This window comes from Acanthopagrus latus, chromosome 19, assembly GCF_904848185.1.
Source record: "Acanthopagrus latus isolate v.2019 chromosome 19, fAcaLat1.1, whole genome shotgun sequence".
Taxonomy (NCBI): Eukaryota; Metazoa; Chordata; class Actinopteri; order Spariformes; family Sparidae; genus Acanthopagrus; species Acanthopagrus latus.
In genome coordinates this window covers 4,268,660-4,283,214 of record NC_051057.1, presented here as the reverse complement: position 1 = coordinate 4,283,214, position 14,555 = coordinate 4,268,660, and the positions used below count along the sequence as shown (strand labels likewise).

At 42.8% G+C, this 14,555-nt stretch overlaps 1 protein-coding gene across 1 annotated transcript in view; it reads right to left on the bottom strand.

The window, feature by feature from the left end:
- Positions 1-14,555, bottom strand: part of scospondin (subcommissural organ spondin) — an 87,747-nt gene that overhangs the window by 32,027 nt on the left and 41,165 nt on the right. The window contains exons 68-97 of the mRNA XM_037080137.1: positions 14,405-14,451; positions 14,090-14,260; positions 13,873-14,007; positions 13,134-13,270; positions 12,922-13,016; positions 12,741-12,790; positions 11,904-12,074; positions 11,647-11,817; positions 11,447-11,526; positions 11,154-11,323; positions 10,995-11,041; positions 10,600-10,800; positions 10,190-10,360; positions 9,634-9,834; positions 9,403-9,514; positions 9,030-9,250; positions 8,706-8,858; positions 8,394-8,560; positions 7,881-8,026; positions 7,309-7,529; positions 7,162-7,197; positions 6,734-6,898; positions 4,594-4,806; positions 3,701-3,868; positions 3,323-3,457; positions 1,488-1,725; positions 1,195-1,347; positions 1,041-1,087; positions 758-928; positions 386-562 (exon numbers count right to left, since the gene is read on the bottom strand). Coding sequence (XP_036936032.1) covers positions 386-562; positions 758-928; positions 1,041-1,087; positions 1,195-1,347; positions 1,488-1,725; positions 3,323-3,457; positions 3,701-3,868; positions 4,594-4,806; positions 6,734-6,898; positions 7,162-7,197; positions 7,309-7,529; positions 7,881-8,026; positions 8,394-8,560; positions 8,706-8,858; positions 9,030-9,250; positions 9,403-9,514; positions 9,634-9,834; positions 10,190-10,360; positions 10,600-10,800; positions 10,995-11,041; positions 11,154-11,323; positions 11,447-11,526; positions 11,647-11,817; positions 11,904-12,074; positions 12,741-12,790; positions 12,922-13,016; positions 13,134-13,270; positions 13,873-14,007; positions 14,090-14,260; positions 14,405-14,451 — 4,370 coding nt within the window. The remainder of the gene's footprint in view (positions 1-385; positions 563-757; positions 929-1,040; positions 1,088-1,194; positions 1,348-1,487; positions 1,726-3,322; positions 3,458-3,700; positions 3,869-4,593; positions 4,807-6,733; positions 6,899-7,161; positions 7,198-7,308; positions 7,530-7,880; positions 8,027-8,393; positions 8,561-8,705; positions 8,859-9,029; positions 9,251-9,402; positions 9,515-9,633; positions 9,835-10,189; positions 10,361-10,599; positions 10,801-10,994; positions 11,042-11,153; positions 11,324-11,446; positions 11,527-11,646; positions 11,818-11,903; positions 12,075-12,740; positions 12,791-12,921; positions 13,017-13,133; positions 13,271-13,872; positions 14,008-14,089; positions 14,261-14,404; positions 14,452-14,555) is intronic.

The window sequence follows — 14,555 nt, the reverse complement described above, 5'->3', positions numbered from 1 at the left end:
AATGTAAAGCAAGCACTTAGTAATTAATCAGGACAAGCAAGTGAGCAGACACAAGGAAAGATATACACTATTTTTTAATGGAGGTAAATATGAGAATATATTGAGCTGCGCTTCAGATGGTAGGCCATATTTTCCAGCCTTAAATACCAACAACAAAATTTGCTTCCCAACATTTATTTAATAATAATAAAAATTATAACAACAATAATTCATTTTAATTTGCTTTTAATTGTCTTGAATTGAAGAGTGAGGAGTTTTTACTTTGCTGTACAGTGGCTCCTGCTGTTTGACTGTCCAGCATGTGTTTACCTAGTTGCCAACAAAAAGCAACAGTACTGTTTGCTGAGTTTTGTATGCGTGTGTGCATGCGTGTGCGTGTGTGTACCTGGACAAGGCTGTTTGTAACACAGCTGGGTCTCCTCTCTGTTCCTCTCTGCCTCAATCTCAGCTGGACACGCTGCATCTCCTCCCTCCTCACACACACACACCCTGCGCCTTGACACAGAACCAGCACCACAGCTTCGGGAACACGATGACCATGGCGACCACGGGCAAAGGTCATCTGTAGAAAGGAGAGTCAATATCATAAGAGGAAAAGGAAATTGTATTAACTTACCTCATAATCCTGTTTTGCTGACAATCTCTTTCTACATACAGTTCATCCAGTGTGTTTTAAAATATAAGTTCCAATGATGTCGGTCTTGGTAATAGACAGATACTTTATGAATGAATACAATAGTGGCATGTTTAAACCAACCCAGACAGGGAGGAGTGTGACAGTCCTGTGTCTCTCTCTCTGGCCCGCTGCAGTCAGAGCCGTTGTTACGTGGAGGTGGGTTGATACAGGCGTGGGTTCGAACCTGTGTGCCTTGACCACAGGTCACAGAGCAGTCAGACCACACCGACCATGGGGTCCAGCCACCATCCACTGGAAACAACACACAGGGCTCATTTGACACTAATGCAAATGATGGACATGTGTATTTTATCTGTATATTCTCATTTATCTTTACTCTTTTTAAGTAAATGCAGTCACTCACCTCTGCAGTCAATGTCTTGGCAGTAATGTCCCTCTGGGGTGCACGTGCTAGTACGCAAACAAATTACAGATTTTAAAACAGAGATAATTCTTATTACCAAACCTTTTTCCTGCAACTTTTACTTCATGTCTGTGTTTTCTTGCATCATTCTCACCATTGTTTACACTCGCCGTGCAGCCAGGTGTCTCCCACTCTAAGCTCCTGATTGTCATGGAGACAGAGAGGTGGGCAGGGTCCCGGGTCACAGGATTTATGTTGCACTTCCTCAAACTGGCAATCTGCTCCATCAGTTTCCGGGATAAGAGATCTGACACACAACAGTACATTTATGGTTTAGTGTGCTGTATATTTCCTTGAGAGCACAGGTGTTATAGATTTCAATTTTCAAAGAGCAATAATGTAATAACTAAGGTGTTAATCAGGTATTTATGAGTTGCCTTCCCTTACCTGTATCTAGTTCTCTGGCCCTGCCCACAGGAAACGCTGCATGATGCCCAACTGGACCAGGAGCTCCAAACGCAGGAGGCCTGGCAGCTGTCATTGGTGCAGAGGAGCTGTCCGTCAGAGCAGCTGCAGTTGTTACAGTCCACCTGATGCCAGCTGCCGGCTGCCCAAATCTGTCCCAGTGAGTCAACACAGTCGCACTGCCACAGCTGCACACACATCCCATCCTGCTGCAACTGGCCTGAACGCGCGCACACACACACACACACACACACAGTAGTCATTTAGGCTAGTTGCTATTTTAATAAACAGACATGAGGAATGTTGATTAGGCATCATTGCATTAGATTACAGCAGCAGTTGGGACATACTGTAGGTTCCTCTAAGATAACCCCAGAAAAAGAGAAACTCTTGCCAAAATACAACGTAGGCTTTTTTTTTTTGTGAATGTAGATGAGTCAAACCTTTGTGTATAATTACGTTGAAAGAGGCACTTTTAAGATTTGCCGTATTTTCGTTTTGGGTCAAGCTCATTTTCAATGGGAGTGCACGGGGCAAATTCTATGTTAGCATTTAAATTTTCAAAACACTAAGAAGGCTCGACACAACATGAAACTTTGCTTGTAGTATCACCAGGGTCTCTACACATGAACACGAGCATTGAGAACATTGTTTGTGTACACAGTACATAGTAGCTTGTTCCGCTCATATACATTCACAAAAAAAGCCTTGGTTGCATTTTGGCAAGAGTTTCACTTTAAAGGTCATTTTACCAGAATAGCAAAAGACATTATTAATCCCCTACCTCTATCTGTATTCATGAATATAGCCTCTAGTTTCATTAGTCCAGGTCTTGAGATGCCTGTCAGAGATTTCTGCCTCAAACACAGTATAGTGGAGGTCAAGCCATTTGTTCTGCTCACAGACTTGAAAACTTAAAAATGCAACAGCAACAACTATTACAAAAACATAATTCCCACATTGTGTCTAACAATAATCTGTAGACCTCATTGCAAAGGCAAAAATTCCAATTGAGGTATAGACAGAATTTTAAAAAAGTCATAAGTCATAAATAAAACTTAGAAAGAATTTAGAGAGAATTGTTTCTTGTCTCTTTTTTTCAAACTATTTGGATTTTTCAGGTTGAGTTCTGAATTTGATGGTTACTTCCTTGAGGACATAAACTGAATCCTCTGATCACAAAAAGGAGTCAGGCTATAAATCATCTGGCAGTTGTACATTATTAAAATGCAATTATAATATCATTTCAATATGTAAGAGCCTGATGGCATTGAAACCCCCAAGTTCCCTGAAAAATGAATGATGAAAATGAGTGTAAATGGTCCTGGATACTGAAAACTATTAGCAGCGAGAGTCAGGACAAGTTCATATTCTAAAAGTTATGTTACTTTACCATCCTATGACATGCCAGAGACAGATATCTCGAGACCTGGATGAATAAACCCAAAACCATCTGTGTAGCCACAGAAGTTGAGGTGAATTGACCCCTGAATATGAATAAGAATTGGACATTTTTGGAAAATACAATTTGAGCTAACAGCAACAAGGCTTGTAGCTTAGATATACTGTAGCTTGTGCACCCAACACACACATGCACACACCCACACAAACACACACACAGACACACACACACACACACACACACACACACACACACAAACACCATTATATTGTGCTTATCTTTCGAACAGAAGCAGGCACAGAACCTTTTGGAAAGAATCCCTGAGATAAGCAGACAAAAACACACACTCACTCACACACTCACTCACTCACACACACAGCCTTATCTGTTAATAAAATGATAGCATCCTCAGTGCCTTTGGGGCAGCGACAGCCTGGTTGACATTCGGTGTTGCCCTGGCACTCTATGCCCTGCTGGAGGTCCGAGCACCGCTGTGGACACTGGTTGGCACACGACACGAACTCCTGGCCTGGCGGGCACCCTTTCTCATCTGACAATACATAAACAGAAGGTCATGAGTTTTCCCATGACGCTGCAGGCATTCTCTCCGTGTAATGTGCCTCACCAAGAATGCTGATCACAGGCTGCGCTATTTGACTATTTGAACAAAGACCTAAAAAAACATCCATGTGCTGAATTAATGAGCAGTTGTCTTTGCACAGGATGAACTATCCTTGAGCTCTTAGCAATCTAAACATAGCAAGTGCAAGTGACCATGGTGGGTCTGTCTCACCGCAGGGTTTGGTGTTGCAAGGTTTGACCTGGTTCTTCTCTCCCTCACACTTCTTCCCACCATTCTTGGGTGGCGGGCTGGAGCAGGAGCGAGTCCGTATAGAGCGTCCGCCACCACAGCGCTTATCACAGCGGGACCAGGGACTCCAGCGAGACCAACCCCCATCCACTACAGCAGCAACACACAAACATGAAAATAAGCACAGACATTCAATACGACACAGTGTTTCTGCATGTCTGATAATACATACATACAGTATACACACATATATATACACACACACACACACACACACACACACACACACACACACACACACACACACACACACACACACACACACATATACACTCTAGTTCATCTGGGTCTTCATTTTTGTAATTTTGACCATCATTTATCTTGGTTATGATAACAGTGTATCCACCAAAGGAACTCCTTACTGCAGTTAATTTGATGGATATTATATATGCAGATTGGGATTTTGAAACAGTAAACTGGGGTTATATTTTAATCAGTTTTACAGTGAAGACTTTAAAGTTAGAAAAGAAGAAGAAAAAGTTTATTATGGTTGGTGACTGAGCAAGGCTGGCTTATCAACCAGGCTGAATTTGTGGTCATTATATCATTTGAAAATGTTTCTATAAAAACACAACAACATTGCAACACACCAGCAATGTAATTCAGACTATTACCACAGATGTGGTTCACTGATAGTCTCTATTGTCGGATTTTCATACCCTATTTAAATGAATGGAAATCAATATGCTCCAAAAACTGAAACAAAGCTTGCCAATCCCTACATTGACTCAAGATAGGATGAACAATGACAAGCAGAACTTTCAAATGGGTTGAATTGAAAAAGGCTAATTCTACATGGTAGAGAGATTACTGACCTCTGCAGGGCCTGATGTTACAGAAGCGATGCTCCAGGTTTCCTCCCAGGATGTCTTCACACCACGAGCCATTGGTGCCGGGGCTCAAGAAGGTTCGGATCCTCTGCTGCTGACCCACTCCACAGGACCGCGAACAAGAGCCCCACTCCCCCCACTCTGTCCATGAACAGTTCCTGAGTGCACAGTCAGCCCCTACACATGCGTCATCTCTATCTGGGAACATATTACAAAAAGACATGTGATTGTCTAATATTATAGTTCAACATCTGTATAGTTCAGTCTAATTAATTGTGATGGTTTATTTCATTGCTGGCATTGCATCTCCTTTTCTATTTCTCAGTCCAGTTGTAACAGTTTACTAAAGTTAGTATGAACCTTTTGTTTATGGCATTGATTGCAATGTCGCAATGTTTATCATTAAAAAGGAAACTGTGGGCGCCGTTTAGCTCAGTTGGTAGAGTGGGCCTCCGCTCTCTCTCAACCTGTTTCCTGTCATGTCTTCAGCTGTTCTGTCAATAAAGGCAGAAAAGAAAAAAAAACAAAAAAGAAAAAAAACAGAAACTGTGCACAGAGCTTGTTTTGAACACAAATCCCAACCAACTGAACATCCCTCACTTCACCACTAAGACGCAATTTCTGCCAATAAATTCTCCTAAGTCTTACACACTGGACTTTTTAGTTTGTTTGAAGCAGGATAATTTGTTTGTGCATGCCACAGTTTACAATCTTTCTGGAATCAAAACTTCAGATGAAGAGTTTATCCACCCTGATACTGACATCTGAGCTGATCAGTAAATAAAAGAGCAAGGCAATACAAACTCTGCTCTATCATCTCTGAGATAAACAACCCAAACCACAACACAAATTCCAAATGGCAAACTGACAGATGTTCTGGATCTTTGTTAAATAATTTTAATTGAGGAAATCTCATGGCTTACATCATGTGCTCGCTCACACACAGGCTGTTAATATCTAAATAATGTAACCTGTATTATCTGATATAAACTGGTAGTTTTGATGTTATCACAAAGTCTGCAGGCTTTTTTTGTCAAAGCAGTAGCTCACTTAATGTTTTCACAGCCAGCTTCATTTATCGGTATTGTTGCACCGATTTTCTGCATCACTGAATGAAAGTTTCAGATGTGGAAAGGGGGGACAGTTTCGTTGCGGCTCTTATCTGTCTCCAGAGACAGTATCAGAGCCGCAGCAGAAGCAAGACAGTGTCTGTGTGAATGGAAAAGCCAGAGGCACGGTTCAGGGGTGTGTCGGTCTGATGGTGTTCACAGTCTGACAGCTAAATAGATCCTTCACTCATCAAATTAAAGAGAAATGATCCACACTTCAACCCAAAAAACAATGTTACAAGACCAAGCAACGGTAATGTGGTAACTGGTAGTGTCTTTGGCAACTTATATGAGGGAACTCTTTGTCACATTTCTGGCCGAAACGCATAGCATAGCACTGCTACACACAGGACTGTTTAACTCTGGTTGATGTAATGCACATGTGTTCAATCAATGTGTTTGTTCACTGATGTGGTGTTATTGTTATCTTTCTGTCATCCAGTTATTGGTAATTTGCATTGCTACATGGCTAACTTGACATTAGGTGAATATTACTTCACACAGACTCAGGGTCTTTGCATGCAACTGACCATCTTCACTAACCCGGCATCACACACACACACACACACACACACACACACACACACACACACACACACACACACACACACACACACACACACACACACACACACACACACACACACACACACACACACACACACACACACACACACACCTCTTGGACCTGAGCCCAACCCTTCAATCAGCAATCTTGTAGTCCCTTTTAATAAGCCATCTGATTTGTAGTCTTTCTTTGTCCAGTCTAATGGAAATTGGATCTTATTATTTATCATAAATAATACTTGTCCCTGATAATCATCAATTATTTTTGACAGACAAATTTAACCCCAAATTCCCTATTAATGTTGCATAAAGCACTAGAAAGGCATCAACATATAACATGTTTACAATGCAAAACAGCTTTGGCTTGTGAAAGTTTTGCCTTAGTAGTACAAGAAGCAATAACCATAAACACTGACAGCAGCAAAGAGAGACATTATGAGTGGCTGTACCGGGACACTGGGGCAGGTTACAGGCCTTCTCTTGGTGAGAACTTCCAGAGCAGGGAGGTTTGATACACTGTCGATGACGAGACTTCATGGCCGGGGTCAGAGCACTGGTGCAGGTCTTAGTGCAGGGACTCCATAACGACCAGGGAGAGAAGCCAGCATCCTCATCTAAAGAGGAAGGAGGAGATAGGAAGGATAGGATTTTTTTTCTTTTTGTTTCATGAGTGACACCATGGTAGCTAGATGTAAAGGAAAAACACACATAAAATATCACAATATACTGTAATTTATCATGTAGACAGTTAATTACAAACACCAGAAAGTGAGCAGAAAGCAAAAAATATGTGAAAGAAAAAAAGAAAAAAGTAATTCAGTAAAAAATACAGCAAATGAAAAACGGAGAAGACTAGCTAGTATTAAACTTAACTTACCTGGTAATAATGGTTCCTCTGTTGGACCAACAATAACTGCCAACAACAAACACAAAATCAATGAGTACAAAGTATACTGTTCAGTGTCTCTGGTATATCCATAAATAATGGCAGCAAATGAATAATCTCTTCTACTGGCTTCTGTACCTGGACAATCCGGCGCCTGGCAGTAGGTGGTTTCTTGGCGTGGTCCATGGCAGTCTCTTCCTCCGTGTGCCGGAGCGGGCTGTTTGCAGCCCCTGGTGCGAGTCTTCAGTCCCAGACCACCACAGGACAGCGAGCAGGAGCTCCAGGAGCCCCAGGGTGACAGGCCGCCGTCAACTGGGCAGTGCTCCAAGGAACAGTTCCATCTGCCATGTTCACAGCCACTACAGGGAGCAGAGGTGGAGAAATTCATGATACAGTATATGTTTTAAATTTCCTATGTTTTCACCTGTATCTGTTTGTTGGTTGGTTGGTTGGTTTGTCAGCAGAGAAAAACAAAAAATACACAATTTATTTCCATGAAACTTGGATGGAAATCTGGATAGGATAGGTCTTTTCTCTTTCTTAAACATTGTGAGGTCGGTATGTTTTATTTTGATAGTTTATAAGGTCTTATATTGGGATAGAAGAGACCTTGTTATCTGTCCTGCAGTATGAGTTAGCATATGTAGTAGGCAGTGTGGGACTATATGGAAAAAGTATATCTGCAAATATGCCCAAGATTTTGTGCTCACCAGGTGCTGCAGTCATGAATCAGAGTGTCTCCAGGCTGAAGTTCCACTCCCTCAGAGATGTTATGGAGGAGCAGAGATGAGACGGGTGTGACAGAAAAACTCTGCAGAGAGGCCAGAAAGTCTTTGTCCACCAGACACGGACACTCCTAAAACACACACATTTGCTTTGCATTTAAAACTTTCGGTACTTTTGTTTTCATCGTCAGAAATCAGTGTTAAGTCTATTAGGAAACTTGCAGCGACTATCTTCAGCTTTTATTAAATTAAAAAGCATTCTAGCCCATTTAACACAGTTTGAAAATGTGGAAAATTGTGAAAATGCGCCACAAGCTTTAATATTTGTGCTGCAAATTATCATCTCTATATCAGAATGTCAAATCAAATCAATCTTTATTTATATGGCGCTTTTCATACAGAAAACAGTACCTCAAAGTGCCTCACAGAAGTAAACAAACAACAGCAGAAAAATAATAGAAGAGTTCTAGAAAAGTTGCTCAGATGACAGGGACTCACCTGCAGGCATGCTCCATGGTGTTGGTAGGTTTGTGGGGGGCAGTGGCAGCCTTCTTCACAGCCATCAGAGTAGCAGCCCTCCCTGCCACTGACATGAGCGCAGCTGAATGGACAGCCTTCACCTCGCTCACACTCCCTGTACAACCTGCCAGGAGGACAGCCCACTTCTGTACAACGTGATGTCAGCATGGAGACACAGATTAAAGAGATTCAGAAAGAGTCAAAAAATGACTACAGAGTTGCACTGGACGTCACAGTTCAAATCACATGAATGCGTTAGCTACAGGTGATCTACAGGAAAGCAGGACTCACCGAGGCAGACCTGGGTGTTGCAGGTTTTGCTCTGGCGGCTGAGGCCGCTGCAGAGTGAAGAGCTGCAGACACGAGAACGAGACTGCTGTCCTCCACCACAGCTGACGGAACACAAAGACCACTGAGACCATGGGAGCCACAGGCCCGCCGAGTCTAGAAGCAAAAACATACTCTGATGAAAAGACACAATAGCATTGTAGGTAAGGACTTTCAAGTTAGCCAGATGGAGGAAAACATCTTTTGTTTCCAAAGGGTAATGCGAGAGATACAATTCTATTTTTCTCATCTTTTCAAGTTTAAACTGGGTTGGTCTGACAGGACTACCTGTGCACAGGTGTGTGTTGCAGTCTTTCTGCTGTTCAGCGACTCCCAGACAGCCTCTCCCACCACTCTGAGGGGAGGGGTTATCACACTGGCGTCTCCTGAACTTGACTCCTCCTCCACAAGGAAGTGAACACTCAGTCCAGACCCCCCATTGGCTCCAGCCACCATCAACATGGCAACCAGGGACAGATTGACACTGCAGAACCCCAGCCTCACATGTACTGAGATATAGTGAGAAAGATGACAGAACAGCAAAATGAAGGAAAATAAAAGAATTGAGTTTTTTTTGTACATATAAATGAATTCAGTTATACATATGCAAATCAAACTTGTTACAAGAATCAAAACGTAGAGCAATTCAGTCAAGCTGTACCAGTTTTTGCAGTCACTCATGATGCTGTCTCCTGGATTTGCAAACTGCCAATCAGTTCCACCAGGCCCTACCCATGACGCATTACTGGAATCTGGCATACTGGATGTTATTTCTATATCAGAGAAAAAAATCTGTTGATGAGACCAATCTCTGCTGAGTCCAACACAGTTAACCCATACAATGAAACCACTTCCATTAGCAATGTTTACACAAACAGATTGTGGATCTAACCAGTAGCAGAGTTGTTGTGGTATTTGCAGCGACACTCCTCCCTGGCCACACACACGCCATCCTGCAAAACCATGTCACCCGGACAACCACAGGTCTGTCTGCACCCGGGGGAGTCCAAGCACTCTGTGTCACCATAGAGATCTGAACAGGAGCGAGGACAGGGCTTCCCACAAGGCCATTCTTCCTGGCCTCCACCACAGTCTATAAACACAGGAGGGAGAGCAGTTTGAAAAGAGTAACACACAGAGTGGAAGCATGGGTCTTATGGCTGTAGAGTCGGGAAAACATTGTCAGCCTGATGAAATGATCTTCCCTTACAGGCAGCCATTTCGTTTTAATAAATCGTTTGGCATCCAACTCTAGAGGGGACAGAACTGCTAATAGGTGCCGTCCTGTATCTTGTGAGGCCTTTTCATTTCTTAGAATTTCTCCCCACCTTTTCTTCTTCCTTTGCTCATTTTATCCTCATTTTCATCCATTAACCTTCCTTGAAGTGGGACATAAATGCTTTTCAACATGAATCCACAATTATCATTCAACCCTTTATCATGCTGACCTGAGCAGACGGTTATGTTGTCATGGCAACCACGCCTCTGCCTGCGCTCTCCAATACAGGGCAGACCACCAAACCTGGTGGGAGGACTATTACATTCCCTTGTGCGAGTGGACGACCCAGCGCACCCATCACACTCTGACCAAACTGACCAGGGACTCCACGAACCATGGACTAGAGGGAGAGTGAGTAAAATAAGTTATTTTAACCTACTTATAGAACAGGTAATAGAATAGAAGATAATAAAAAAAGACACACACTTATAGATACAAAGAAAAGAAGCAGGAGAGGACAGAATGGAAGTGTTGTGATTGAGAAGTTAAGATTATGGGCTAAATACTGTCAAAAACTACTTAAGTGCTTTGCTGAGGTTCAGTCTTTAAAAAATAATGACATGAGTGGTGGCTACTTACCTGGACAGAAGGTGATGACAGGGCAGGGTTGTCTCTGGATTTGAACTCCAACCCCATTGTGCATTTCCTGATCTCCAGAGCAGGCAGCTCCTCCAGCCTTTGGCTCGGGACAGCCACAGCTCCTATAGCGGGTCACAGACTCTGCCCCACAGGTCCTGGAGCATGGAGTCCACTCTGACCACTCGCACCAACCACCTGACACTGGAAACACGCAGAGGGATGTGACATCTACATTTATGGCCGACCCTAGACATCACTTTACAATGCAGTATCGTCTTGTAATTGTCAGTCGGAATAGACTGCATACATTTTTTGTGCAGGTGAAGAAGACTGCACAAACAATAAAAAAAGTTTCATGTGTTGTGCTTTGATTATCCACAGCTGGTTTCACCCACCTGGACATGGGTATCTGGAGCAGTTGAACCTCCCACCCTCACAGGTGCTGAAACAAAGAGGAAAGCCAACATATTTATTTTCCTGTCCCTTTTTGCCAAATGACAAATGTGTTGTATATGCATGCAAAGTATTTTTTCCATGTGTGTGACTATTCTGACCAGTTGTTACATCCATCCGGGGCTTTAGTGGTCTCTCCCGGCTCCAGACTGTGTCCAGTGCTAAGGTCCAGGCAGGGACAGTCTTCTCTTGCAACACAGACTGTCCCATTAGCCGACAGGACCTTCCCCTCTGTACAGTAGCACCCTGGCTCACACTGCCACTCACAATACTGAGGGTCAGGATAAAATTGCTATTATCACCACCAGATTTCTTCATATTTTCAAAGTTTGATTTCCTGTTAAAACTAGCAGTAATTAGTAAAACCGGCAGTCAAGGTTAGAGTGATACTCACAGCTAGGTCCTCACAAGAGCGAGGGCAGGAGGGACCACAGCTACTGAACACTGTGCCTGGGACCTGTGAGCATGGCGCCACTAAAACATACACATAATGATAAACTTTCAAAACATTGTCCAAGAATCAGCTGTATAAGACTCAATATGCAGATGTACACCAAACATAGTTTGAGCCTTATCTGCACTCTACACACGTACCTGGACAGTGGTCAGTGTTACAGGCTATGACCTCAGTTCCCAGCCCCTCACAGTAGTTCCCCTCCCCCTCTGGACTGGGACTGTCACACTTTCTCCTTCGGCTTCGAACACCACCACCACATGATTTGGTACAATCTGTCCAGTTACTCCACTGACCCCAGACACCGTCACCTGCAACAGCCAGAGAGGACTTCAAATAATTTCAAGGCTATTATAAAGAATTTAAATTGAATTGCACTAATGCAAATCAAACTCACGGTCACATGGGGCAGTGACGCAGACTTGGTCTTCTCTGTGAGGGCCCACACATGGCAGGCCACTGCCAGAGCGCTGGGGGCTAGAACAGAACCGGTACCTGGACTGGAGACCTGCTCCACACAACACTGAACACTGACCCCAAGGAGTCCACACTGACCAATGGCCATCAACTGCAGAGTGTGTTTGTATGTGGGGGAGCAGCACAAGAAAGATATATTTTAGGAAGAAAAATGCAATTTATTCATATATGTTGTTTTGCCTTATACGGCAAATTCATCAAACTTGAGAAGCTCAGTTTTAGAGATGATTTAGTGTAGACAGAAGATGAGTTCGATTTTATTGGCATACAACTGTATGTTCAGCAAACACAAGAATAAAAGTGTGAACAAATGATCTACTTAAAAAGGTAAATGCACTCACAATTAAAATCCAGTCATTATCTATAATATCTACTCAACCATCTTTACATCAAAACAGTGTTGCAGCATTCTCCTACCCAATGAAAGAGGAGGGGGACTTGTTGTAAAGAAAACAAGCAAAAAACAAAACAAAAACATATGGCTTATCAAATCAGTTTAATTTAAGATCTTTGGGCTCCAGAGACTTGGATTACACCAAATTACCTGGATGGAGCCATCTTGTGTTTGTGTTTTTTCAGTTGGTTTTTCTGTTAAAACAAGTCAACAGCTACTTCAGTTGTTTAGGAGAATGCTGCAATCCTCTTTTGCTCCAGAAATGAATGTTCAAGTTTTGGGTGATCTAAATAAGGACAGGACAACAATGAAATGAATACTCAGGAAAAAGCTAAATTGGCTGAGTAAACATCATTGGCTTACCATTGCAGCTGATTTGAGAACAGTTTACAAGTCTCCCCGCCTCACATGTACTGAAATATAAACACACGCAAGAGCAATCATAATTCAATCTCTTCTTTATGGTGAACATAAGCACTAGCTGGTGGTTCTAGATTCGTTATGGCTCATAAACAAAATAAAGAATAAAGTCAATCTTACTTACCAGTTGTTGCAGTCTGTGGGCACAATGTCTCCTGGTCTGTACTGCTCTCCACCCACATCACAGCGACAGTCAGACTCTTGCACACACACACCATCCTGAAGACATAGACAATCAACAATATGGCTGTGACTATTGTATGTGTATGGGTGTGAGTGTGTGCATGTTTGCATGTGTGTGTGTGTGTGTGTGTGTGTTTTAGCCACCCCACCCACCTGTTGGACAGTTCCTTGTGGACATTGACAGCCTGGAGTGCAGTTCCTGCTCAGATTCATTGTGAGGTCTGTACATGACACTACTCCCCTCACACACTGCTTCCACTCCTGGCCTGGAGGACACACCCTGCCATCTCCTGACACAGCAACAGAGTCCATGCAGAGATCAATGAAAACCCTCTCAGTGTAATAAAAAAAACCCCATCTAAATCGTTTTTTATCTGATTTGATTAATAACCGAACATCCGGAGTTGTTCAGTATTCAAAACAGAAGCTCCTTATTATTGAAGCAGAAGCTCCTCACATTATTTGGCCTTCACAGGCCTGAATCGTAAACAATATATACTGTAGAATCCATCAACCTGGCAGTGAAATCCATCTATGTCATAAATTATGCATAAATACTTTATGCCCTCTTTTTTCTTCCTCTCTTTTTTAAGCATTTATTACACAGGTAGAATTTGATATATTAGAATAGAGATGAGAATTGCTTTTTTTTGTAGTTCCCTATGACACCACTGAAATTAAATTAAAATGAATTGTTAATGCTGTTTGAGCACCTTCAAGACCTTGACTGGTTCTCCTAATGACTTCTTACCGTTCTTTTTTTTGCGCAAAATAATGTGTTTAATGCAATAAATATGTAAAAATGTTGTGCTATGCCTTCTAGTACCAACTTATGCAATTCTGATATCAAACATGACAATATAGTTATAGATGAGTGTGGGTTTTGCTGTACCACAGGGCTGCAGGTTACAGGCACTGAACTGCTGAGCAGTGCCGTGGATTCGAATGGGCCCACGGGTCCGGGTCCTATAACCTCCTCCACACGTTACTGAGCACTCTGACCAGGCACTCCATGGCTCCTTCACACCTTCAGACACATCACAACTACATCAACTTTTTGTTTATTTGGATCTGTGGATTGTTTGTATCAGGCAACTCTGAGTATTTACCAAAGCAGGGTTCAATGCTGCAGGTATCAATCCCAACTCTGTCTCCTTCGCAGGGGCGACCCCCAGAAGCAGGAGGAGGATTGGTTCCTGAACGATACCTCCTTCGGACACCAACATCACATGTTCGACTGCACGCGCTCCACAGGGTCCAGCTGCTCCAGCCACAGTCCACTGAGAAACACACACACACACACACACACAAGATAGAAGGTGGGGATGGGGGGGAAATATGCAAAATTCATCACATCAGATTGTACCCCTGTAGAGTCTCTGGAGAGTCAAGGAGAGTTCAAACTGATGAGTAAAGCCACTAACCAGGACAGGGAGCTGTTCCACACTCCATCTCTCCATTAGTGCAGGTGCTGTTTGAGGCACACAATTTGATTTCAGAAATGGCCATACATTGCAAAAATCAAAACACTAATTCAAACTCTCATGCAAATTTTAGACTTAGCAATTTGTGCTG